The sequence below is a fragment of the Branchiostoma floridae genome, chromosome 17 (assembly GCF_000003815.2).
Source record: "Branchiostoma floridae strain S238N-H82 chromosome 17, Bfl_VNyyK, whole genome shotgun sequence".
NCBI classification, from domain to species: Eukaryota; Metazoa; Chordata; class Leptocardii; order Amphioxiformes; family Branchiostomatidae; genus Branchiostoma; species Branchiostoma floridae.
In genome coordinates, this window is record NC_049995.1 from 10,918,732 (window position 1) to 10,945,644 (window position 26,913).

The window sequence follows — 26,913 nt, forward strand, 5'->3', positions numbered from 1 at the left end:
ATAGGTGCACCAGTCCTACCACAAGTACCTGAAGCCGTTCCTTGAAGCCAACAGGGCCAAGCTGTGAAGACATCTGACGAATTAGGAAGACTCTGAGATGAACTGAAGATAAAAATAATCCCATATTATTGCTTCTGCTGCTAAAATTAAGAAGTCTTTATTGAATTTGTGCCATTAACACTAAGTGTAATTCAGTTTATACTATAAGCATTTAGAACTAGAGTTCGACAAACACATCTCTTCGCCAAATAATCATGCCTTTATTTAAGACTTTAAGTTTAAGGTCTTATTCACGTATCACTAAATAGTAGCATGAACTGTGATCCTCACAAAGCCACAAATGCTCCCCAAAACAAGTCTGTGATCAGAGATGACCTGGTACCATGCCTGGTCAATCAGAATTTCATGCCTTCCAGAGGTTTTGTCCCCAGTGTAATAGCGTCCAGCTCACAAGCTCCTCCAGCAAAACATCTGTGTAACAGCTGTGTGTATAGATATAGGTCAAAATGAGATATATATATATATATATATATAGAAAACAGTTTATTTCTGTTAATTGGCCACTGATTACAACTAAATGCATCTTTCCAATTGTAGATTATCATCTAAAGTACCTTTCAGCCAATACCAATGCAAACAAGTTTGAAAGTCCTATCATGGAATTCAGTGGATTTCTGTACTTTCCTCTTTAATTATGCAAATTAGCTGTTGATTTGAATAATTAGCATTACATTATGTAAGTCGTCACTTAGGCTATCTACCACTCAAAAATCACGACCACAGCATGTTCAGAACACAAGATGTAAAAAATTGAAGTTTTGTTGCAGTACCGTAGGAAGCCGCTAGGGGGCCCACTATCATACTCGACCTTCGTTGTTCTGACCCCTACCCACCTACCAAATATTATCAGGATCCTTTCAAGGCTTCTCGAGTTATGCATTACACAAACAAACTGACGCACACACTCGGCCCGCTACCGTCCTAACGGAAAATGATATGCCAACTATTTTCGAACACAACCTTCTTTTCTGCAAACGCTACTCAAATGCCAAATATCATGAAAATCCATACACAGATTCTTGAGTTATATGCTGTTGGAATGGATTTATGAACGTTCCTCATTAATTATGCAAATTATCTGCTGATTTGCATAATAAGTATTACATTGTGTAAGTCATCACTCATTCTATCTACATACCAAAAATCCTGATGATCCGTCAACACGTTCTTGAGTTATTCTCGTCCAAAGTTTGAAAGGAAATCGGTGCCTGCAGTTCCCAAAAAGCCGCTAGGGGGTCCAAACTCACAGCACTTACTCTCTGTCCCAAGGGCTATCTACCAGTCAAAAATCATGACCACAGCCTGTCCAGAACATGAAGTGTATAATTTAAAAGTTTTGCTGCAGTACCTTAGGCAGCCACTAGAGGGCCCATTATCGAACTTGACCAGGATCATCAGGATCCATTCAAGGGTTCTCGAGTTATCTTGCATACAGACAAACGCACTTACATACAAATCCCGCTACAGCACCATAGGTAAGAGCTAGGTAAACTATTTTCGCACTTGACCTTCCTCTTCAAAACCGCTACACACCTACCAAGTATCGTGAAAATCGCCCAGCTGTATTTTGACTTATGCTGCCCAAAACAAACCCCAAAAACATACCAAGCTTGCTGCAGTACCGTAGGAAAACGCCAGGTAAACCGTTTTCTAACTTGGGATTCCTTTTGACAACCGCTACACACCTACCAAAAATCACAAAGTTCCATCCACAATTTCTGGAGTCATTTTCTGTTGACCTACATACAGACCCAAGTCAGCAATCTCATACTCTTCTTGGCGAAGAGAATGAAGACATTATGATCACAAACCAAGGTACATTGTTGTACATGTAAATCTAATGTGATATGATGATAATTATACAAGATGAAAATATTGTATATTTTTGTGAAATGTCTGCCACTTGATTTAGTCAAACTGTGTGTTTTAAGTACAGTCAAAACTGCCGAAGAAGACCACTTAGGTGACCAATATAAACCAGGTGGTCCCTATAGACAGGATGCTTGTGTCAATGGAAAAAATTAAGTAAGAAACCACCAAGAAGTTAGGTCACAATGAATGTTCTTATACGTAAGGTGGTCATCTGTACATGTAGTTTGGCCAGGAGATCCTTATGCAGAGGTTGATTGTGGCAGACACAAGTACAGGTTTGACTGTAATAACTTTATATCGAGGGCCATGTGGTCCTAAATGAGAATGTTTGGGGGGGTGGTCACAGGTATTACTCTAGGACCTATAACATATATATGATGTGCTATTGTTATATTGTCAAACGAATGTAAAAAGATGCATAATGTGTTTTGAAAGTGAAGAAAGGACTGAGTCTGAATATGATATGGAATTTTATATGAAAAATATAAATTGTAGTATTTGTACATCATGTAAAACTCAAGATAATATAATTATAGTATTTAATGAATAAATGAAATTTATAAATCACAAAATCTCCAGTAACAACTTATTGCAAGAAAAACTTTTAGTAGTTTCACCTGTGAGAGTGCCTCTGTGTTCATGGGTTCAGACAGGACCGAGATCGACACTGTCTTGGGTTTCTTACTCCCAGCATCCTCCTCTTCTTCCTGCACTCTGCTCCTCTTGCTCTTGCTGTTCAGGGTACCATGGGAGGATGGGATGAGTTGTAATTCATTATTGAAATTTAGGATATTGGTAATACTATGATTAAGCCTTCTCACATTAGTTAGTACGCATGTGCGGCGACAGGAATTCTAGGTAAAATGTCAAAGGGTAAGGCACACAAAAAGTAAACAAAACCCGTCTGGACGTTGTTATGCAAATTGAAACAATCGTCAAGACAAGGACTGTTTACTTTTTGTGTGCCTTACCTTTTGACGTATTACCTAGAATCCCTGTCACCGCACATGCGCCCTAACTAATGTGAGAAGGCTTATACATCATTTCCATACCTATGTACATGGAGTGTTGCTGCCTATTTTTGCTTTTGTCAGTTTCTAACTGGGAGGGCTGCAAAGGAGTGTGAGCTAGGAGGTGAAATATACCATCAATCTCCAAGCAGATCCTACAATGGCATAAGATAAAATCAAACTGGCCTAGGAGTGCAGTCAGCCAAGCTTCAATCCTCTGCCAGCTTTTGATACTATCTTATGCTACCGTAGGATCTGCTTGGAGATTAGTATACCATCCCTGATTGCCTTGTTGTCTGAGTTTTGCGTAACATCTCTGCTCTCCTCTCCAGCTAGCAGCCCGAGGTTCCAACTATGAAGGTCTGATGAAGAGGCACAAGATCCACACCAAGAACCTGGAGTCTGTCACTGAGGCACTAAGGTCAGTTCTAACTTAGTTTATTTATTTATTTATTAGGATTCTCCATTTGGAGGGTATGGCGAAACAGGTGTTAATAACACCTTTTCAAAGCCGCCATACACACATGTGCACATGTTCGCACATGTCTACACGCGGCGGGGTTACACCGCCCCTTACGGGGTGATATACCCTTTCGCTGGCTGATACGGTATGGAGGTTCGCCAGGCCTCCAACCGGGTGATTTGAAGTGAATCACCAACTCCAGACAGAAGGGTTTGTTCCATCTCACACCGCACCATCGCACGTGTGGGGGTTCTTTAACGTGCATGGGGTGTGACTCTCCCCATACACGGGACCTCCATTTAACGTCCTATCCGAGGGACGGCCCTAGCCGAAGCTAGGTACTCATTTTTCACCTGAGTATAGTGAGGAAATCCGTGCTCTCCAGCTAGCAGCCCGAGGTTCCAACTATGAAGGTCTGATGAAGAGGCACAAGATCCACACCAGGAACCTGGAGTCTGTCACTGAGGCACTCGGGTCAGTTCTAACTTAGTTCTAAGTTAAAGTTAACTTAAAGTTGCCAATGTATCTGTAATAGGGCCTTCACACTGAAATCGAATCAGCAGGAATCAAGCAGAACCAGTCGGAATGAAGTATTTGCAAAATTCGTAACACATTCGGGGCCATTCCGAGTGGGAATTCCAAATGGATTTGATATCCCCTTCACACGAGAAGGAATGAGCCAGAATGTCGTCAGAATGAAAATTCTTTTCTATTCCTGGGAATTCGTAGTGTATTCTAGAAATTCTTACTGCATTCGAGATATTCTTTTGGCCACATTCGGGAAGGATTCGAAGTGGCTTGCCGTTTTGGTTCTCCATCGAATGAGATAAGAACGTTTCGAATAATGTTGGAATGCTACAGAATGCGGTCAGACTGCAGTTAGAATCGTTAGAATCCACTTGGAATGCCATTCGATATTTTTACACTTCGAATGCACCTCGACAGTTTTTGACATGTAAAAAACTTTCGAGCCAGCCAAAAGAACGGGGACGAATATCTGGAACGCAGAACGAATGTTTAGAATACAGTGCGAATTGCGAGGAATTGCCACGAATAGAAAAAAAATTCGTTCGGACGGCATTCCGGCTCATTCGTGCTCTCGTGTGAAGGGGGCTTAACAGATGCTTAGGGGTGGCACCATTTCTGTAGCCCTTGGGCCACACATTTGTGCAAGTCACTGCAGCTGGGCTAGTGATGTTGTTAACTCCCTTCCTCTTCCCTATTAGTGCGGGAATCAAACTCATGACCTACCAAATGCAAGGCAAACACTCTAACCAATTGGTCGTTCAGGGCAATGACAAAATATATTGACAGGTTAAGATTAGTTTAGAACGATGCTAGATTGAATTATCAACATGAAACAGAGTCTTTGAGAAAAGTTTGTACGTATCTTGAAACACACTTTGAATTACCAGGTCAGCCTTACTGGTCTCTATAAGGGTGTCTATTGCCTAAAATCTCATACAGGGGGCCACTGGCTTTACGATACCATCTAAGATAATAAAAAGTTAACAATCCTTTACAACATGTCCAAGCAGGGGGCAAACTGGGATAGAGCCACTCCCACGAATTTAAATCATATGGCAAAACTTTCTTTGTGTCACAGGGACATGTTAGCAATACCTAGTCCCTTACCTCCAGTCCATTGGTAGACATGAAGGTAGAGAGGTGTCTCCAGGCTTATCTTTCTCTTGTTAAAGAGTCTTTTGAGAAATATTTAAAGTCAAACAAATATGACATTATGGAATCTGATGTTCTTTCTCCCCGTAGAAGCCATGGTGTGGAGGTGAAGGTTATACAGAAACACGAGTACACGCCGGAGAAGGTCAACTGGGCTGATGTCATCATGTCTGCTGGAGGTAAAGGTCACCTGGTTACTATGGTTACCTTTGGCAAGATTATTTTGTTTTCGTCAACCTTTTTTCTTTATTTGTTTTAAGGATTTTCCTAACTTTGTATCTTTTCATTGGGTAGGTTTAGGCTTTAAAAAGCACATGATAAAATTTTGGTTAATACCTTGGTCTCATTTGGGGAATGTTTCAAAAGATTCTGTTGCCTTCAATTAAAAGATAGTCCCTCTAGCAGCTTCCTTTGAAACTGCAGATTCAAATTATGTAATTTGTACTATAAAGGTTACAAGGTTTAGTGTGGACAGATTTGTATTTGTGTTTTCTGGGGGATATCCAGTCTTTAGCTTCACATCAAAGTTGTTGCTATAGTGTTCTCTTCATCACTAACATCCTGCCCCCCCATGCCATGCCAGGTGATGGTACGTTCCTGATGGCTGCCAGTCACATCCTGACCTAGTCCATGGGCCAGACCCCCAAATTTTACATATCAGTACCACCTGAGGGGGCAAATTTTCCTTATGATTTTTAAGTAGTAGGGTATCTGAGGGATATATTTTGATATGATAGCCATCGCAGAGTGGTAGCTTTGACCCGGCTATCTGCCCTTGACCTTATGACCCCGATCTGGACCACGCCTTTTGATATGATTATACAAATGGGTGTGTAAATCAATTAAACAATAATATTTTCAAATGAAACTTGCTGGGCTGATACAGAATGAATCAAGGATTACAGAAAACTTAATTTCATTTCAATATCTGGATCCTATGAACAGTTATGAGTCTTTGAATGATTATTTTTGAGCAAATTTTGGAGGAAAAATGTTAATTTCTACTTTTCAAAGGCTGACATTTATTCCGAACTCACATTTGACCTTTTTTCATGCTTTTATCTGCTTTGTTGTATCATTCCCTGCATTTTAAAGTTTAAATCATGAAAATCCACCATTTCTATCTAGAGATATGAGTACCTAAATAAATACACACCTACAGGCATTGTGTTGGGGAAACCGTTGCTAGGGCCGTTGCTATGGAGGTGCTGGGCTGCAATCCCAAGCAAAATGCAGTCTTTCTCCAACTTTATGGCAACGGAGGTCATAACGCTGTGATGTCTGTTAAAATAGTGCGTCACTTTAATCACTTGAACTTCATAGTAGAATCCATCGATGGGAAATGGAAAGCTATTTGGTTGTTGAAAATCATTGTTTACGTTTCTAAAAGGCATCAAAACTAATGGACCAAACGTGTCGGGGATCTGTCACTCTGGTAAAATACTTTTGAACTGTTATACTGTTTAGCAGTAGCCGATTACTAATCATCAATTAGGCCCGCTGTGGCTTGTTGATTAAATCCGGTAAATTTTGATTGGTTTTGTAAAAATGTAGGATTTTGCAAGATAGCAAGTAAGGACACTCACTCCGGTAGGTGTCGCTGTTAGAGGTTTATATAATTTTGTTGTTTTTTGCTTAACTATGAATCCCGACTTTGTCATAACAGTAATTATGTGGTAATCTAAGAAATTACGCCTAATAGTTTTCAAAGTGGTCGACAGCGAGCCAGAAATGTGTTTGTCCAGAGGACGTAGAAGTGATTTCAATAATACTGTGCTTCTCCCCCATCCCGACACGTACAATGGTACAGTCTGGCCCCCTCTCCCCGGCCTACTATCCCCGGCTTGTCGTCCCCAGCACCGGGAGCGCTCCTTACCCCACTCCAAAAAGTAGCTGCGTGTGAAGTACTGCAGCAGTGACACCTAGCTGCTGTGTGGAGTACTGCAGCAGCAATTACACCTAGCTGCAGTACACATTAGAACCAGTCATGGTTGCAGACTACAGACATCATCAAAACATGGGCCATAAAAAGACTTATGGTTGTGTGCAAAGAAATTTGTAAAACATTGTTTTTTTATTTATTATTATTTTACTTGTGCTTCTGTCTGCAGGTCCCTTCATATCAACCAGCTCACATACCAGAGCACCAGAGAGATTCTCAGGATAGGTGAGTCTGCATAGCTAGTAAACTGCCTTTAGTTTTGAAAATAATTTCCATGGTTGGCAGAATTATGGCAGGATATTGGAGATTTCTTCTTCACAAGCAGTTGGTTCTTACCTCATGGTTTGATGCCTGTAACTGTATGTAAAGTCACCAACCTCGGCTACATACACGTGTAGTGGCGAGAAGTGGTACACCTGTTGTAGAAGCTCTGAGGAAAATGTCTGACATCGAAACATAAGCAGGTAAGAATGACTGGTTTTCAAGGAGAATTCTCCAATATTCCTTTAGTTTTATACAGTTGCAGAAGACCCGACTGTAAGGTTTGATTTTGAGCCATGAAAACTTTGTTTTATTTTGTCATCACAGTTGTTTTTCCCTTCCAGTCAATGAAGAGACCAACTCTCGAGTCTCAGTAGATTCAGACGTCATCACTAGAGGTGAGAAAATCACACGGATTTGTTTCCATGGTAACATATTGTCAGAGTTGGTCCGTAAAAACGTGCCCATTTGCTCTTTTTCCATAAACCCTGCAAATTGTAAATCATGTCTCTCCAGAGAAATGCCTTTTTTGTACTCCATGGGCGACACCAATTTTTGTTCTTGATCCTCAGATATCTTAAGGTGAAAATATACATACATACATATTCATACTCAAACGAGTTGAAGCATTAACAAATCTCCGCTACCAGTGCGATCTATCATTCATCATTACAGTGAGGTCTTTGTCACTTAGTCCAGTCTCTGAGTCAATAAAGTTCTTTAGCGAGAGGTATGGACGGCCTCTTCTCCTGTTTGCTTCTGGGGACCGAAAGAGCAGTTTAGAACCAGCTTGTTTGCTATGTCGAATAAAATGATTGTCCAGCAAGGCTTAACCGGCGTCACTTCAGTAGAGATACCTTGATGATACCTTGATGATGTCTAGGTGAAGTAGGCTGCGCCTGTGTAGTCACCCTCCTGACGATCGTGGTATCTCTTCTTACTCCAACATAAATCCAACCTCGTTTTAAACGCGTTAACAGACTCTGCCTCTACGACCTCAGCCGGCAGCGAGTTCCAATTTTGTACTACTCGAACCGCAAACGACTGGCGACGTACCAAGGACTTTGCCAGTGGCACCGTAAGCTTGAAGCGATGCCCTCTAGTTGACTGATGTTGACTCTCGGTGAAGAAACTCTGTGCTCTAACCCTCTCCCTTCCCGTGAGGAACTTAAAGACTTGTATCATATCCCCTCTGGCTCTTCTATAGTGGAGTGATGGTAGCTTCAAACTCTCCAGCCTAACACTATACGGAAAGGACTTGAGTGTTGGGACCAACCTTGTTGCTCTACGTTGTACCTTTTCCACAGTGTTCTGGTCGACTTTGAAATACGGCCCCCAAACAGTGTTCGCATACTCTAAATGGGGGCGAACCATCGATTTGTAGAGGAGGGGCACAGTTACTTCATCCAAGTTACTGAAGGTTCTTTTTACCAAGCCCAATATTTGGTTTGCCTTTTGCGCTGAGACTGTGGTGTTAACGTGGAACTTCAACTGCTCGTCGACAGACACCCCGAGGTCTTTCTCGACTTTGGTTTCTTCCAGAATTAGCCCACCCAGTCTGTACTCTGCTCTTTGGTTGCCTCTTCCCAAGTGGAGTACTTTGCATTTCCCAGCGTTGAAGGGGAGTTGCCACACCTCCGACCACTTTTCCACAGCTTGGAGGTCACGCTGAAGCGCTTCCTGATCCTCCTTGCATAGGATCGGTCTGTAGATTTTGCTATCGTCAGCAAAGATCTTCACTGCACTGGTCACAACCTCCGGCAGGTCGTTTATAAAAACAACAAATAACGTAGGACCCAGAACACTTCCCTGCGGGATTCCACTCTTGACGTTACGCCAGGAGGAGTGCGCTCCATTGATAACTACTTTCTGCCTCCTGTTGCTGAGAAAGTCCTGTATCCACTTAAGTGTATGGCCCCTTATCCCATATGAGTGCAGCTTGACGAGTAACCTCTTGTGGGGAACTGAATCAAAAGCTTTTTTGAAGTCTAAGTAGATGCTGTCCACTGGTTCCCCCCTCTCTAGACACTGTGACCAATCGTTCATGACTACCAGTAGCTGAGTGGTACAAGATCTTTTGGGTACGAACCCATGTTGAGCGTCTGTAAATAACTCGTTTGCCATAAGATGGTCGACGAGTACATCTCTAATGATCGACTCAAGTGTCTTGACAACCACGGAGGTTAAGCTTACGGGTCTGTAGTTTCCTGGGTCTTGTCTGCTACCCTTCTTGTGGATCGGGGTTATATGTGCTGTCTTCCAGTCGGCTGGTACGCATCCCGCCTCCAGCGACTTCTTGAAAATAACTGATACTGGGTACGACAGCTCACTTGCGAGTTCCTTCAGAAGTCTTGAGTGAAGACCGTCTGGTCCAGCTGACTTTGTTGGGTTGAGTTCTGATAACTTCCTTTCTACAGTTTCCCTACTTATCTCGAAATTGTCAAGAACTGAAGTCACTGTTTTGGCGTTAGCTCTGGGTATGCTAGATGTGTTCTCGTCCGTGAATACACTAGCAAAGAAGTTGTTTAGGACCTCCGCTTTGTCTAGGTCTGTCAGTGCCATTGAACCATCTGGTTTGACCAGACTACCTATTTGGGGCCTTGTACTGAGACGGGACTTCGTGTACCTCCAGAAGTTCTTGGGATTGTCCTTAAGATCCCTCACCAGCCTGTGCTCGTATTCACTGCACAACTGTCGTGTTAGACTTCTAAGTGAGTTTCTTACTGCTGCATACCTTCTGAAGTCTGCAAGACTACCAGAGCTTTTCCATTTTGACCACATCTTCCTTTTTTTGTTTTTTACTTCCATTGCTTGCTTGTTCAAGTAAAGCTTATTAGGTATTTGGACTCCTCTAGTCAATGGGATACACTCATCCACCACCTTATTGAGTAGTTCGCAGAACCTTGTCCATGCCTGAGAGACCTCCATGTGACTTATCTCCGTATCCCAGTCAATCCCACCCAGGTCCTCTTTGGCCTTCTGGTAATTGCCCTTGTTATAATTACGCCTTGCCTCCGGTCGAGGAGGTTTCTCCCTACTGCAGTTTATGACGAAGTTCAGACAGCAGTGGTCACCTTTCCCAAGCCCTGGCAAGTACTGCAGTTCCCCAACTGTATGCTGTTCATTTGTGATGATTAAGTCAAGTACGGATGGGGTCTGGTTGACCCTGTGTCGGGTGGGTTCTTCAACATGCTGGGTTAGAAAATTGTCATCAAGACAATCCAGGAAATGCTGGCAATGGGGGTGTGTGCCTTCAACTGTAGTCCTCCCTTCCCAGTCAATTTCCTTTAGATTAAAGTCTCCCATTATTACCATGTGCTTAGCCTTCTCTTTACAAACATTTGACAAGAGTTCACATAATTTGGTCGTACTGTCTGTTGGATCCGAGGTTGGGCTTCTATATATACACCCCACAATGAGTGATTCTTTGTTGCCTAGTTCACATTTCAGAAATAACTGCTCATGAAATCCGGCTGCACTAAAGTCCAGTTCCTGTACACTCAGGTTCAGTGACTTCTTTACAAAAATGACAATACCCCTTGTGCCACTCTTCCCAAGGTTTCTTTCATCCGGGTTGAAGTTTGTAAAGGCCTCGTAGCCTTCCATATCTAGTGTACACATCTTTAACGGATTTATCTGTGCTTTGGGGATAACCTCGGTCAGGGCGATCAAGTCCACTGGATCACTGGCCACCATGAACCTGAGTTCCTCCCTCTTGTTTGGGAATTGGTCTGTGTTGGTGTACAGCACTTTTAATGGACCTGCTTTACTTTTCCACGGTTGTCCCCCGCCATGTGCGTTATTTCCTATATCATCATGTGTATTATCACTATTGCCATCATGTGTGTTATCTTGTTTGTCGTCATGTGTGATATGCAGCCCAACCTCTTCACGTTGTCACATAAGATGCGTGTTGTTACCCCCTATGTGATTGGTTTTACTCTGACGTCGTTCTTCCCGTTGTCTCCGACTTGTTTCTCTTTCTTTGCGTGACAAGTCAGGTGCTATGAAGATGTTGGAATATTGTTCACTGTGGTTCAGGAGCTTGGCTTCCTTTAACAGATGGTATCTATCTGATGTATCATACAATGTAACCAGTAGTAGACGATTTTTGCCCGGGCTTATGCTTCCAAGCCTGGTTGTCTTCCTAATAGATAAGTTTTCAATACCCAGTTCTCTGGCAATGCTCTGTGTGAACTCTCTGTCATGTGTAAGTCTATCTTCACGGTTAATGCCTGCTGGTTCAGGGACATTATGCAGAATAATGTTACTCTTCCTACGAATGTTTTCAATGTAATCTTCCACCGAGATGGAAGTAGATTCCTTTCCATTGTTAGTTGGATTATCTGGGGTTGGGAGATTTACTTCTCCGCTCTAGGTGAGGTAGGTGGAAGAGTCCCATACAGTTCTTTGTTTGTTGTGTGTTCCCATCAAGGTTTGTTGTATACCAGGGCTCTAGCAAGCGTCCGTTTTCCCGTCAATTGATGGAAATTTGTTGCGTGTGACGGAAAAGTTTTTTTTAACTAATCCGTCAACCTTGACAGACAAAAATTATTGGTGGGAGCTACAGGCGGCTTGGGGATGCTGTCCACAGTCGGAAAGCCACACACTATTTGTTTTGCTATTGTTTGATTGTTGACTTAGTGTGTCGGCAGCCTTTCGCATACAACAATCTCATTAAAAAACCTGTTTTTCAAGGTCTCAGTTCCGTCTTTCTAACTTACAAAACAAATGTAGTTTTCGCAACAATGGGAATTGGCTGACAGAAAAAAATTTCAAGCTGGCTAGAGCCCTGGTTGTATACGCCACATAGCATCCAGGTGAAGGAACCGTCCAGGTGAAAATATAGCAAGCAGAACAATAGAGACGGGGTAGGGAGGAAAACTTCACAGAATAAGACTCCCTAAGACTAAGTGCACCAAGGCATAGACCAGCTCAGGCTTTGTTTTCATAAATGTTTCTTTTTTTTACAGTTTTACTAGTAAGTGTTTTATATGCTTAAAATCATTTAAAACAAATTTGAGAGCCAAAAAAAGTATATTGTTACCACCTTAGTGTTCTGTACACTGTGTGTTTTGTACTGTGTGTTTGTTGTCACAGTTGTCTGTGTGTTGTAAGCACCATAGTTTCCTATTTAGAATAGTGCTATCCTATACTTACCTTGCGTAATAAAGTGAAATAAAGTTATATGTTCAGGCAATGTCTGTTTCTTACCGTGTATGTCTATGTGAGTCTGTCAACAGCCTAACTCAAAATTTATCAATGATTTTTCTCTGGTTGCTTCCATATACGGATAGTCGCTGACAGAGGTAAGAGGTTGTGTGGAAAAGTTGCAATCTGTGTACTGTTGTTTGATGTGACATTGTCTTGTTTTTTGCAAGGAGTTGGTTTTGTGGAAAATTGTTATTAATGACAATTCCTTGTTTTGATTTTTTTTCTTGTTTTTTGTTGCAAGGAGTTGGTTTTGTGGAAAAGTGTCAATGACATTTCCTTGTTTTGATTTTTTTCTTGTTTTATGTTACAAGGATTCGGTTTTGTGGAAAAGTGTTTGTGTCATTAAAATAAGTTCTGCACTCATTTTGCTGTTGCTTTTGCTCGTCTTATATACTCTGTGTTTGGCTGTTTCTAAATCCTGTCTGCCTGTGTGTGCATGGCTGTGTAATAATACAGTGTCTAATGTTATTCTTCTTTGTTCATCAAAACTTTCAATCATTTTACAACAGTTTTCTTGACAATATTACAAGTTTAAGATATCAAAAGGACGAGTTTCTCAGTTGGCATGGTTTGAATTTCTAGCCATGTTATGGCGCCAAGCTGATAATAGACTAACATAAAAACTCTGTTTTCTAGCAATAAATTACAAACAACACTCTTCTGATGTTGACATGCAGAGCCTTGGAGTTTCTTTTCAGTAACTTAGTTTGATATATCGGATAGTATTTCCTATTTCACAGCATACTTAAGCTTGAGCCTGGATACAGCTGTCCATAGTACACCGCTGATTGAAACTAACCACGGAGTATTAAACAAGCGGATGGTACCCAAAAAATGATTGAGCCAGCGGTAACTACAGAGGATGGTACATGTACCAAGGCATAAAGGTTCAGCCAGCGGTTACTGTAGTGATTATACAGAGTCATGATATCCAGGCTAGGATTTATATTGGTTTTTGCTTTAGAGTTTTTCTTTTGATTTCCTTTCAGTGATGAGGAGATACAACAACTCCCTAATGTTCGATGCTAGAGAGCCCAAGATGACGTACACGGTCCGAGACCCGATCATCAACGGCGTGTTCTCCGTCAAGAACCCCAGAGGGTTCGCAAAAAGGTGGGTGGACATCATAATTATGATCTACAACAGGTAGAAGATAAACAGCATTTTATCTTACACTGTAAATTGTACCATAAGGAGCAAATTGTGCTTTATGAACATATCAGAAAAGATTTTGAACATCTGAATGCAACGGATAAATTTCTATTTTTAATGCGCCTAGATAAATCATGTATATCAAACATTATCTGTGCCTTAAAATATCCACACCTGTACAAAGAAGCGATAAGATGTCAACCATCCTGTTAGCCTAGTAAATTGTATCTTGTTGTCTCTGCATATGTCTGTTATGTCTGTTATCAGTGACCTGTACCTAGCCCGTCGAGGCATGTACAATAAAGGTCTTTCATTCATTCATTCATTCATAATATTGTATAGGATACTTACAGAGCAATACATTGTGATTAGGTTTGTGGACACTTTATTTTTGTCCGTCTGCCCCAAAAGACACAGTTTTTAACTTTATACTCCAATAGCCTAGTGGGTAGAGTGTTCACCTTCACCATTTCGTAGGTCGTGAGTTTGATCCCGATTTTGAAAACGGTACATGCTGATTTCTCTGCTTAGCACTCAGCATTTGGGAAAAAGTATGGAAGTTGAACACACACCACTACCAGTGGACTAGCCCCCTGCTGTGGTGAATGCACAAAAGTTGTGTGGCCCAGGGCTACAGATTGAAAAGGAGATAGCTATCAACATAAAAACAGACCCTGGGGAAAATATGTATGCGTTGGCAAAACATATCTACATCAACTTAGTGAAGATACTGGCTGCTCGGCTGAAGAACTGCCCAAGGCTATGGAGGATAAGGATGGAGGAAGAGACTCGTGTACATCCATGCAACCAGCACGCCCAGATGATGATGATGTTGATACTTGTCTAGCAACTAGATACTTAAGTTCGAAATGTTTTAATGTTGTTAAAGTGACTAATAATGAGCTGTATTTTTTCCTTATTTCAGAATCACGATACGGTCGCGCTGCTGGCATGCCTGTCTGGCTGTGGACGGGGGATTCTCCTTCCAGTTCAATGATGGAGCAATGGCGTATCTGGAAATCCTCCCCGAGGGCGCGCTACGAACTGTGATCTTGGACTGAGCATTACAAAACTCTTCTCAAATACTGTAATTCCTGATTTTTTCAGTGTACTTTTATGTTCAGAGTTTTCACGGTGAGGACTGTTACGTGAACTTATCATTACCGACAACAAAGAGTACAAGAGTCTTTTTTTACACGCACCTGCTGCCACCGTGAACATTTAGTTCCGAGAACAAGTTAAATTTTCTCAGACCGTGAAAGTTTGGTACTGAGAAGACAAAGTCAATTACAGTATATGACACAACAACGGAGGGATGGCGTATCTGGAAACCTTCCCGAGGACGTGCTACAAACTGTGATCCTTTACTGAGCATTACAAAACTCGCAAATGCTTCTCAAATTTGTGACGCTATACAGATACAGATGTGCTATACCTCACAAGTCATGCCAAGTGGAAAATGCATCCCAACATTTGTGATGGTGCAAAGATCCTTGTGCTGTGTCTTGAGACAGTTTTGCCAAATTAAGTAAGTCTTCCACTGGAAAATACTTGTAGTTTGATCAGGTTGGTAGATAAATTGATGTTCAACTGCTCCTCCAAATTCACTGCTTTTTGGGATGTACAGAAAATAGGAAATATGGAAGTTGTTTTTTTTTCCCGCAGTTGTGTATTTCTGTCTTTACTCAGTTCTGTTTAGTCTTTTTTCAGGTCTGTTTTGTTTTATTTTGTTCTATATTTATGGTCTATTTTTTTCCTTAATTGGATTTAGTTTGATAAAACTTGTCCTATGTGCCCTTTCCATATTTTCTATACACCTTGCTTTTTGATAATGAATGTTTGAAGACTCCACTTGCTGAAGATACATGAGAGTTCTGAAAAGTGAAATTATAGAGATAGTTGTTATGTATGTATGATCTACATGTATGTTGCAATATGAAACAGAATATTATGCTTTCAGTGAAATAATGTCATTTGAGGCATTGAAGAAATGCAACATATCAATGATATGTTAGTAGTCTCTGTTAGACCACATAGGTCACTGAAAAATAGAAATAACAGAAGAATGTTTCATCATTATAGTTACGATTTAGCTTGCCATTGAGTACAGTTTATTACACATTCTACATTTTCCAGTGAGGCCTAGGAAAAAAATGTTGTGTTACCTGTTTCAGTCTGGAAAAGATTAGGGTCGGTAGGTAGGGATTATCTTTTTTTCTTGTAATACAGCTGAACATAGAAAAGTGAAAGTCAAGAGGACACTTGTCTTTCACTGTCAAACTTTTGTGCAAAATAGATACATTTATCCTTCATTAGGACAAGCTGTGTTTTCCTTCAATAGGAAGCATGCTGAATAAAAATTCTAACTGGAACATATATGTGACTCCACTACCCACCAAATATCGGCAGGTTTTTCTAGGGTAGGTGGGGAAACAGGAAACACAACATTTTCCTAGGTCTTACACATTCTTCATTTTCAGTGACCTCTGGAGTCTAGTAGAGGCTAATAAGATGATTAGATTTTGTCTCGTATGTGCATGAAACGAGCAACTATAACACTTCTACACATATATGAGTTGTGTAATACTGTGCCTTAGAAGTTACATTTAAAGTGTGTTAAATGATAATTTTGATACCTCGGTGTTATAAGTTCTGATAATGTTGTGATATTATTATTTGTGTGATGCTGCTATTGTGCACAGGTATACCCTTACACAAAAGTTTGGGAATTTGATTTCAATAAGTCATATCTCTTTGGTTATTTTAATAACCGCATGGTATTCTGTACCATATGAAAGCTTACATTTATGAAGGTTAGACATCCAGGTAAACAATATTCAAATACAATTCAATCTCTACAACTGGATTAGAAATGCACATTTACATCTGGACGTCACTCTTCTTCAGGGTCACTTTTGATTTTGCACTCAATCACAAACCTGTTTGTCGAAATTACTAGCTGTAAGTGTATCATAAGAAATGCGTTTTCCTGGGCACTGGACAAGCTTTCTAATGCCATATGCATGTAATACAACGCGAAAACAAATATTCAATAAAACAGAAATAAAAATCCATATTACACAAAGTATCAAAAGGAAACTGCAGTCGTCGATAAATAGATATGGGAGATGTTTTTAGGTACATGTATTTGAAAGACGAGTGAAATACTGTAAATGCAGAAATGTTCGCGGTGGATTAATGTTCGCGGTTTTCGCGGTGACCACCGCGAACTTAAAACCACCGCGAACATTTTTCTATTATGGTATTAGACTGCACACTATAATGGTGTTACCGCGAACTTAAAGCCACCGCGAAAAGTCCTTTTGCCGCTACCGCGAAATTAAATCCCCGCGAACTTAAATGCATTTACAGTATGGGATAGGGCTGTTTCTATAGAGGTTTATCTTGGCACTCTCGCTGAGCGTCTTGAGTGACCGCTGGAGCTGACTCAAGCAGGAATCGTATCTTAGATATAGAATAGTTCGTTCCTGTCCATTCTACCCACACATATTCAATTAGATTATCCAACTCCTTCAGTTTTAAACTACCTAAGCCAAAAACAAACTCAAAAAAGCGAACTTTTCTCTACCGTGCCATCAGTCTGGACTGTGACCTACCACCACACATCAAATCGCTGCTCAACATCTCAAGCTTTAAAAAGGCAATGTACCATGTCTTCTCAAGCCATTAGTTTTTTTTTATGTTTGTGTATCTATTATTATCTGTTTGTACATATACATGTATGTTTGTGTATATATTTGCGTTTGTATATGTATGTTTCATTGTTTCATTCGAACCCTGGTAGACTAGCCCTAAATAGAGCTAAAGGGTATCTGAATAAACGAATAGTCTGAACCACGAGAATAACAAATCTGGAAAAGAAGATAAACCTCCAATGATCAAAGCAGTTCTGCTCAAGAATGAAAGGAATCTTAATTGGCCACCCTCAAAGGGTTTCTTATCAGTTGTGCTTAACAGGTGGAACAATGGAGGTTTGTCTGATGTTGTCTGTGTGCGAACATATCTGTGCACTCAAGCTTCGAAACATCCCGTAACTTTGGAACATGAGCTAAAAGATTTTGACAATGCTAAAGTCTTTTCAGGTGTGTTATTTTTTTAAATCAAAAGACTAAAAGCGGCCATACTGAAAAATGCTCAAACAATTCTGCTCAACAATAAAGGAATCTTAATTAGACACTCTCAAATTGTCTGTGTAAGAACACCTGTGTAATCCACCATATAAAAGAAATGTTAATTGGCCTCTCTCAAAGGGTTTCTTACCAACCGTGTTTGTTAGGATGAACAATTGCAGCGTGTCTAATGCTGTCTATGTGCTAACATCGGTGAACTCAAGCTTCGAAACATCCTGGAACTTTGGAACATGAACTGAAAGATTTTGACAATTTTGTTTTTCTTATCAAAAGAGTAAAGACTGTCATACACATACCATTGGAAATAGGGTACGAAAGATTCGTGAATAGTAATAATAGGTTTGATTTCTTCTTTGAAGACAGTGGTTAATGAATAGTCCCACTTTCTGCAAAATGAGTGGGTTTTGTGCTTGGAGTAAAATGTAGCCTTTCGTCTACAAAGAACGTAAACAGACGTTGATTGGCGTTAGTATATATATATTAAGATATCAGAGTGTCGAGTATAAACTCAGCACAAAAAGTTTGGAATATCAACTTTGGTATATGATATTTCCGTTATTACTGCATAAATTTCAATGTGTTATATATCAATAGAAAGCCTGTATAATAGTCTTTCCTATGGTATCAAACTCATTATGATTATAAACACATGAAACGAGCACCAGGCCTGCTTACTTGAATGGGTCACGAAAAAAAGTGCCCAAATTCCCCTGTTTCTGTTCAACACTGCATTATCCTGTTGGTATTTGCGCGTGTGTCAGTGATTCAATCCATCCTCTTTTCACTTCACATTTGGTATACGGAACATACAAGGTTTAAGCACATTTGAGTAGACTATATCTGCCCTTTCGGTAGTTGGATGGGAGAATCAAAGCGGAGGCAGCAAGAAGAACCGTATACTGACATGAGTACATGTTGAAGAGTAACTTTGGCATTTGGTGGTGGAGGCATGGCACCGTCATGGTGTGGGGCGGTATAACCGCCATAGGAAAAACAAGACTCGTCATAATTCCAGACTGATTCAATGTGGTCTCGGATATAGGGACACCATCCTCCATCCAGTCACAATATCCTATCTCTTCAGTATTGCATCAAATGCCATTCTGATTACAAGATTACAACACCAGTCCACACAGAAGAAGGACAATTTGGATGTTGGAGTACAGTCTTAGGAAGGAACTGACTTCCTACGGCTTATGGCTAGCACTCTATTGAACACCTTTTGCAAATTGTTTTCTCGAATAAAGAGTAACCGTAGTTTTGATTGACCTGTCCTGTTTATTCAACTTACCTTCATTCACAAGCCAATACCGACGGAAGAAAATGAGCTGAATGAAGTGTTTGACTTTAGTAGGGTAACTTTGGCACTTTATCTTTGTGAACCCCTAGTATACGTGACCCCTTGGGTACGTAAACAGGCCTGGTGCTCGTTCCATGAATTTACAATCATAAAATACTCTACTCAGATATGCTAAAATAGACTTGGATGTTCTGTATACCAAACGTTGGGTGAAAAAAGGATTGTTTGAATCCGCGGCAGTGCTTAACAGAAACGTTGAAATTTGGGCACATTTTTTTCGTGACCCAATCACGTACATGTAAGCAGGCCTAGTGCGTGTTCCGTAAGTTAACAATGATAATGAGTTTGATACCATTGGAAAGAAAATCATTCAAGCTTTCCTTATAATGTTTATAACTTTTTGTGCCGAGTTTATTTAGATATCTATGATTACAATGAGGTCGTCATTCGTTCCGAAGCGTTTTCCCAAGCCAGCTTGGTTTGGGGTAATGATAATATTTTCATTTACATAGTTAGTAAGCCTAGAGTTGAGTACAGAATAACTTAACAAGACAGCTTATAACAGAGATACCGCAATAATTGTTCCAGTCTTTTTGGGCCCACTTTCATGTAGTGGAACAATGTGGCTTACTCGCCATTGTTGAGGGAAGTGTCCGGATGAGAGAATAGCTTGGTCAGAGGTTTTGCGAGGATGTGAGAAGCACTAAGTACTTAGCCCGGTGTGGCAAAAATATGCAATTAAGGTCTTCAATCAATCGTATCAGCCAAACGGTGATTTACATCATTCACCATGCCCCGGAGAGGAGATAGGCGCCGCCAGGGGACTAAAAGCCTGTTGAGTCAGCATGACAGTTGTCGCGCTGCCCCTAAGGCTGATTAATCAGCCTACGGCTGATTAAAAGGCTATGGGACTAACTAACTAATCAATCAATCAATCAATCGATCATTCAGAATCAAGTCACAGCCTGAGGCTTTCCTATTTTTGGCCAACTAATCGCTTGCGTGATGTCTTGTTTTTGTATGGTAGTATCTAAGGAGTTTGATTTGTTGTTGGAAACGCCCAGGCCCTCTGGCACTACAACATATGTCCAAAGAAGTTTTCTTTACAGTACTTAGAAAACATTTTTGGTGGTGATCTCTTTCCTTTCCATTGATAGTAACGTTAAAGGTAAAATCCAAACTGAATTCAGCTTAGGCTGAGGCTTTGAACGCCAGCAATGGAGAAGTTGCATCAGATGAGCAGACAACTACTTACGTCAGTTGGAATGTCGTCATATGGCTAATTCACATAATTGCGGTGCAGGAACAGTTAAAAAGAGCTCAGCCCATCCCGTCTTCCGCACTTCTACTTCCAGACCCGACAAGAAGAGTTGAAGAAGATCTCCAGACGACGACAGTCTCACCGCGAACGTCCTGACAAGAAACTCGGTGAGTAGCAACACCGTAGTGGTAGCACAGCGGCAAGTTGTGTCATGTTTGCAGCTGTAATTCTTTTTTCGTTTGTTTGTTAGCTTGCTTAGGCAGAAAGTTCATATTCCAGACCAACTTTATGCAGTTTCTAGACGTTTTGCCACCAAACTATTTTGCTGTCAAGATCGTCGCAAGGTTCCGTATTTTGTCATAGTAATGATTCTGCCATCTATGATTCGCCATCAACCGCGCAGTTGGTCGCGATTCCCTAAGTTACTTTTGGCAGATTCCGTAATTGGTACTGTAGAAACAGACAGAAACAAATCCTGACTCCCGGGATTCGAACCCGCGCCGAATCCGGGCCGCCAGATCACAAACCCAGACGCTAATAAACCGTCACGCCAAAAGACTGAAAGCCGTTTGGCATGGCCAGTTTGGCAGTCTTTGAACCCCATTGTTTGTTACATTAATGTACTTCTGGGGAGTGACGTAGGGATCGAAGTCGTACACTTCAAGTATTCGCGTACCGAATTAACTTCATTAGCTGAACTTAGAGCGACGAAGCTTTCTGTGTTTTCCATATTGAAGACTTCCTTATTGAAGACTCCAAGAGAATAATGAGACTTTATGAGAGACTGCATGTTACTTTTTTTAGCTTTGACTGTCAATCTTGCGAGTCATAAGTAAAACTCCACCCAAACTCATTGCTAGCAAACTGATGTCTACAAAACTCCGCTCGCGATCCCTACTGGTAAAATCGGCTCCTCTGCCGGATCACAATCTCCACCCTGACAGATACGCATTATCTAGTGGTTTGGGGCGCAATGGCCGAGAAGGATATGCTTAGTCAAAAGTCAAATAACCTGGAATCCAGTCTACCGTTGATTGGCTGGGCTACCTTCGGGACAGGAGAAGCTTTCTGCCGCCGGGGTAATCTTTCACTCCCGGTATGGGTTTTGCACGGTGGAGATTAAATTAGCCATCCTACGGGCAAAGTCCTCCCGCGTGAAAATCCTACCGGGTGCAGACGATCACTCCGGCGGCAGAAATCGTTATCTGTCCCGTAGAGAGCCTAAACTAGCTACGTTGGCCGCTCAAGCCATGAAGGGACTGGATGCCAGATTAACAGTCAACAGGCTTCGAGCGGTATTCACGGCGCGTCACATTCGCCGTAGGTTGTCGCTCATTTTTGATGTTGGAAAAGTTTACAAGCAGACTTTGACCGAACTAACTGCCGAAAGGAAGCATAAAAACAAAACTACGAAAGCTTCGCCCCCTTTTTAATCACTTGTTTCCAGTGCTTGGACGGCACTGGATTCAGGTAGCCCTGCCGGTCGATTTGCAGCTGAACCCAAGGCAATCTCGACATAATCACCCAAACTCATACAAACTCATCAAGACCAATAATGATTGTCTCAAATACTCATATTTCCCAAGAACTATTATCGACGGGAATAATCTACCATATTCAACCACCCTTCGAGGTAATCCTGTTAAGTTCAATTAAGAAAGAGGTGTTACAACACATGACGAACGGCCAGTAAAACAGTAGTACTGCGCCCTGGGTGGATTGCCCCAACACTAAGGGGTGTTACCCAGTATTTACACAAGAACAAGAATCGAAAGCATGAAATATTTTCTATAAAAAGACAAATGGACCACACACCACATTTTCTATTACAAGACGAATGTTGCCACACATGAATTCGAACGACTATCCGAAGTATGCAAATGAACCCAGTTTGAGATAGTACAACATACGCACCACAAATGAGACTGTGCGTCGGGCGTGGCGTAACTGTGCGTCGGGCGTGGCGTAACTGGTAGAGCGTTCGGCTCGGAACCTAGAGGTTCTGAGTTCGATCCCCACCGTGCCCCGCCCCGACGTTGTGCACTTGGGAAAGGCACTTCACACGACCTTCCTCACTTCACCCAGATGTAAAAAATGGGTACCTGATTTCGGTCGGGGAGGTAAAAGGACTACCTTTACCTTCTGTCTGTACCGTGTATGTGGCACTGTTGATATAAGTTACTAACTTGAGTGCAGTACCACATTGTCCCCGTCTGTCCAAAAGCAAAATAGAAAAAAAAGAGACTGGCCTTCTTTCAGGCAAGGTACACGCGTAAAAAAAATAAGCATTAACAGATATGGCTATTAGCTGCCTTGCTGTTTTATTTGGGCTGGGAATCGACCGTGTAGGGAAATAGTTCCACAAAAACAGAAGTGTTGGGCTTGTCAGTTGTCTTGACCATAGTTTGCGCCGAGTCTGTAATGGTCCGAGCTGGCCCAGGTCAATAATTACCTGTAGTCAACTTTATAACTGCGATGTGCCACTGAGTCTTTGGGTGTGTACCAAGTGATTACTAGCCCAGAGCAATGATTATCTGTAATCCTCTTCAAAATTACGGTGTGTAAATGAGTCTTTGTGTGGGTACTGAGCCCAGAGCAATGATTATCTGTAATTATCTTCATAATTACGGTGTGTGAATGAGATCTTTGTGTTCTTCTACATCCTACATCCCGACTTTCCTTGCTTGCCCTAGGCGATCTGGCCACAGTTTACTCGGTCGCGTTCTGACTAGGGGTACATTCCGGCCGGCTACAGCGCTTTCACCCGTTTGTTCTTTGAGTGCTCAAACTGGTCAAACATTTTATTTTCATTTTTATTTTATTTAAAACTATACTTGCATCGTTATGTTTAACTCAGGATCGATTTAATGCGACCCAAGCGCCCGACCATGACGTCACACTTGCATATATGACTGAATCGTTTGTAACTTGGAAGTTTTGTTTGGATTTCATTCTTCAGAGTTCGAAGATGAAGCTGGCCTTGTGTGGTGTCCTTTTCCTGTGCTGCGTGGTGCTGGCCGCGGCCGTGCCTGCACGTCGTGAGGAGGAGCTGCTGTCTGATTTAAAAGACTTGGTGGCCGGACTGAAAGGTACGGTTTTATTTGTATCACAGATCCAGTAATGTACCTTTAAGGTAACACACCAGGTTTGTCCTGAAGAAAACAAGCTACATATCTGGACACATTTGGTTGATCCTTTCTCAAAAAGGAAACTAGCTAGTACTCTTTTTGATTTTCCTAGAATAGTGACATATCAGTCACTAATGGAGATCTGTATAAAACCAAACCATTGTAAACAACCCTACCCACCACATCACATGGTACGTTTGTGATGCAATGTGTTTTGTGGCTGCATGCTATCACAGCTATGGCGTACACATTGTATGTTGTACACTAATGTTTGATTGACGTAAATCTCAAATGTGTCTGTCTCGGGTTGCTTTCAGTGTTTCTAACGTCTCCTGTATTTTATCTCTTGTCCCAACAGAAGACCTGCAGGTGGAAATGGAGATGCGAGACCAGGAGGCTGACGAGGACATGCTAGGTGCGTTTACTTAGTTGTGTTGTACTTACTATATCAGTTTCCACTTTTTATTCACGTCCTTGCCTCACAGCAGTTTCTTTCAGACTTTCTCCAGCTTTCCCCTCTTTCTGACCCCCTTTGAGTCCGACCACTCCACCCCCTTTTGGGGGGGGGGGGGGGGTGCTCAACAAAAGCAACAGTATTTATTGGATAAATTATGTCTTAACTTCATAGGTGACATGACGTTCTTTCGCACAATGTCGTTTAACTGTTTTTCATTGTCGTAGATCGTTGTCAATTTTCCCTCTGTCTCAAATCAGCTTGCAATTAGTATTTTTTTTTTGACCTAGTTTAATGACCTGTACGTGATCGCATTTCACATTGGCAAGCCTGACAGTATAATATATCTATCTATATATATATATATATATATATATATATATATCCATCTCTCTCTCTCTCTCTCTCTCTATCTATATATCTATATATCCATCTCTCTCTCTCTCTCTCTCTCTCTCTCTCTATATATATATATATATATATACAGATATATAGATATATAGATATAGATAGATAGATAGATAGATATAAATAGATAGATACATATATATAGATAGATAGATATATATATAGAGATGTATCCTGATTGGCATTAATTCCCTGAGTTCTACAGGAATTGTAATCTCCAAGCAGATCCTAGTCCAGCTTAACGCGCGCGGATGAATTCATGTAATCTTCAAGCAGAACCTACGGTGGCATAAGATGGTATCATAAGCTCAGTGGCAAAGGAAGCATATGAGTGTTCACTGGCCACCGAACACTCCAAGACCGTCTACAGTCCTTTGCCAGCTTATGATACCGTCTCATGCCACGTACGTAGCAATTAGTATTTCTTACATTTCTTCCTTTGTCCTAACAGACCTGCAGGAGATGGAGCTGGAGAAGCGCCAGCTATGCAACTATCGGTGCGGCCCTAGGCCCTCGGAAAGTTGTTGGCAGAAGTGCATTTATGGCGTTGGGAGGGGATAGTTCCATTGTGTTGTTACATAAATAGACGATAAAGGCTTTGATACACGACCAAAGGGGTGTTTACCTGTTTTCCTGGTACTTCTGCTACATTTCTCGAGACAATAAAGGCAAACCTAGCGGTGAGAAGTACACCCTAATACCATTGCCCTGAGGGAGGCAACAGCAATCTCCAAGCAGATTCTGCGGTAGCATAAGATGTAGTATCAAAAACTGCCAGAGGAGTGAAGTCGGCCTAGCGGTGTGCTTCGCTATCAGTGGCTGATGACTCCCTTTGGCCAGCTTTGATTCTATCTTATGCCACTGGTAAATCTGCCTGGAGATTAGGCAACACAGGTACCGACACGCCGGCAGGTAAATTCCTCATGCTTGTGTGAAAGGCTTTATCATCATAAAAACGCAAGACCAACCGAAGAAATATCACAAATGAAATCAAAGTTTGAAACAATCTTTTGACCGTTGATTCATCGAATTTCGTTACTAATACCAGCAGGGTAATTTGGGTGATTATCAATTGAATAACATTTAAGATAACATTAAATAAAGTTTGATAAGAATTCCCAGACGTGCACGTCTCATTAAGCAAGGGAATGGTGGTGAATGTTTCAATATGAAAGGTGAATAAAACTGGACTACTTTAAAACCATGCTCCTGTGTTGTTATTTTTTAAAGCGTTTTAAGCCAAAGGATCTCATTGATTGACAGGGGTAGCTAAGGATGAGATACAATTAAACCCAACAGAAGCCGTTAGGAAACTTGAATTCAGTCGATCCCATCTCGAGCTCTGTTAATACTCAGTTTTTGCCTACCGGCAAAAAGCGTTTTACACTTTGTGGAATCCTAGCTGGATAATGGGACGCAGAATCCGACGTGGAAATGTGTTTTACACCTTGTAGAATCCTAGCTGAATAATAGGACGCAAAATACGACGTTAAAGAGGTTTCATGCTTGGCGGAACACAGCTGTTTAATCCCGTAGGTAACAAAAGTATAAACATGATATTGGTCATAATGTAAACATGACAAGTACAACTTTGTAGCAAACTGTATACGCAAATTCCCTTGTGCACAGTGAATCCCAAGGGATTTACTAATATTTATGAGACAATACACATCGATCTTACATGTAGTCGTGACATTGGACAATAGGGAAAGTATGCAAAACTTTCAACAAATTACAACTTGTCAACCAAAACCACCACTGTGAGCAAAAAATACAATGTGGGAAGGAACGGAAATGATCAATTATAAAGTTACAAATCAAATAGATCCAGGGCATTAACTGCAAATATAGAGACACTAGTATGATGGCGTACGAACTAGCACTTAAGAAATAGATAGGAGCAAAGGGCACGGCAAATAATACATGGAGTATAGAAATGGAATAGAGCTATGAACGAATAAAATTTCAAACGGTGTGATTACATACGAGTCAGGGATAAGAATGGTAGTAAGTTCGTAAGTCCAAACTGGTAGCGGGGCTCATGAAATGACTAAACAAATGTGCGTCATGCTAAATTCTGTTATTGGTGCAAGCTTGGGATCCAGTCTAAGATGACAATACTGTGGCATCTCAAATGACTAAAGAATGATATACCAAACGGTTCCTGTTGCACATGTGTAAATGTAAACAGAAAGCTAGACCTTGTTTACCAAACTTGGTGTCTTATCCAAGAACCTGCCAAACTATAAAGCTATATAGTTTCTATTCAATATAACATAAATACAATACTCGTATACAACATACTCTACAAGGCGCTTGACCGGCTAAGGGGTGATTTATGCAGTATGGTACAATGCGTTTTATACGTTTGAAAGTCTCCGGGATGTAGGTGTTGTATATATTTTAACAAGACATTGTAAAGTAAAAAACTTCGATTCTGGATATAGTTATCTATTATATAATTACATACAATACAATGCGCCATTAGAAAGTTTGAAAGAGTCAAGATAGAGCCATATTTCCTAGTCTGTACAATGCGCCTTGCGTGTGAAGAGGG

The 26,913-nt window shown here is 41.1% G+C and overlaps 1 protein-coding gene and 1 long non-coding RNA gene across 5 annotated transcripts in view; both read left to right on the forward strand.

The window, feature by feature from the left end:
- The window catches only part of LOC118404016 (peroxisomal acyl-coenzyme A oxidase 1-like), a 28,898-nt gene extending 15,284 nt beyond the window's left edge, over window positions 1-13,614 (forward strand). Inside the window, exons 14-18 of one of the 4 annotated variants that reach the window (XR_004829733.1) lie at window positions 3,275-3,363; window positions 5,176-5,264; window positions 7,197-7,252; window positions 7,633-7,686; window positions 13,492-13,577. Coding sequence is in view for 3 of the 4 variants with exons in the window: in XM_035802938.1 (XP_035658831.1) it covers window positions 3,275-3,363; window positions 5,176-5,264; window positions 7,197-7,252 (234 nt within the window). In the remaining variant the exon portion in view is untranslated. Of the gene's footprint in view, window positions 1-4; window positions 503-3,274; window positions 3,364-5,175; window positions 5,265-5,668; window positions 6,301-7,196; window positions 7,253-7,632; window positions 7,687-13,491 lie in introns of those variants that run through there. The other 3 variants (XM_035802938.1, XM_035802939.1, XM_035802940.1) reach the window with 3 other exon arrangements.
- Window positions 13,615-20,424: 6,810 nt separating this feature from the next.
- On the forward strand, window positions 20,425-25,560 carry LOC118404028. The gene is made up of 4 exons (XR_004829734.1): window positions 20,425-20,533; window positions 23,326-23,455; window positions 23,853-23,909; window positions 24,808-25,560. It is a non-coding gene; the product is annotated as an uncharacterized LOC118404028 (long non-coding RNA).
- The last annotated feature ends 1,353 nt before the right edge of the window (window positions 25,561-26,913 follow it).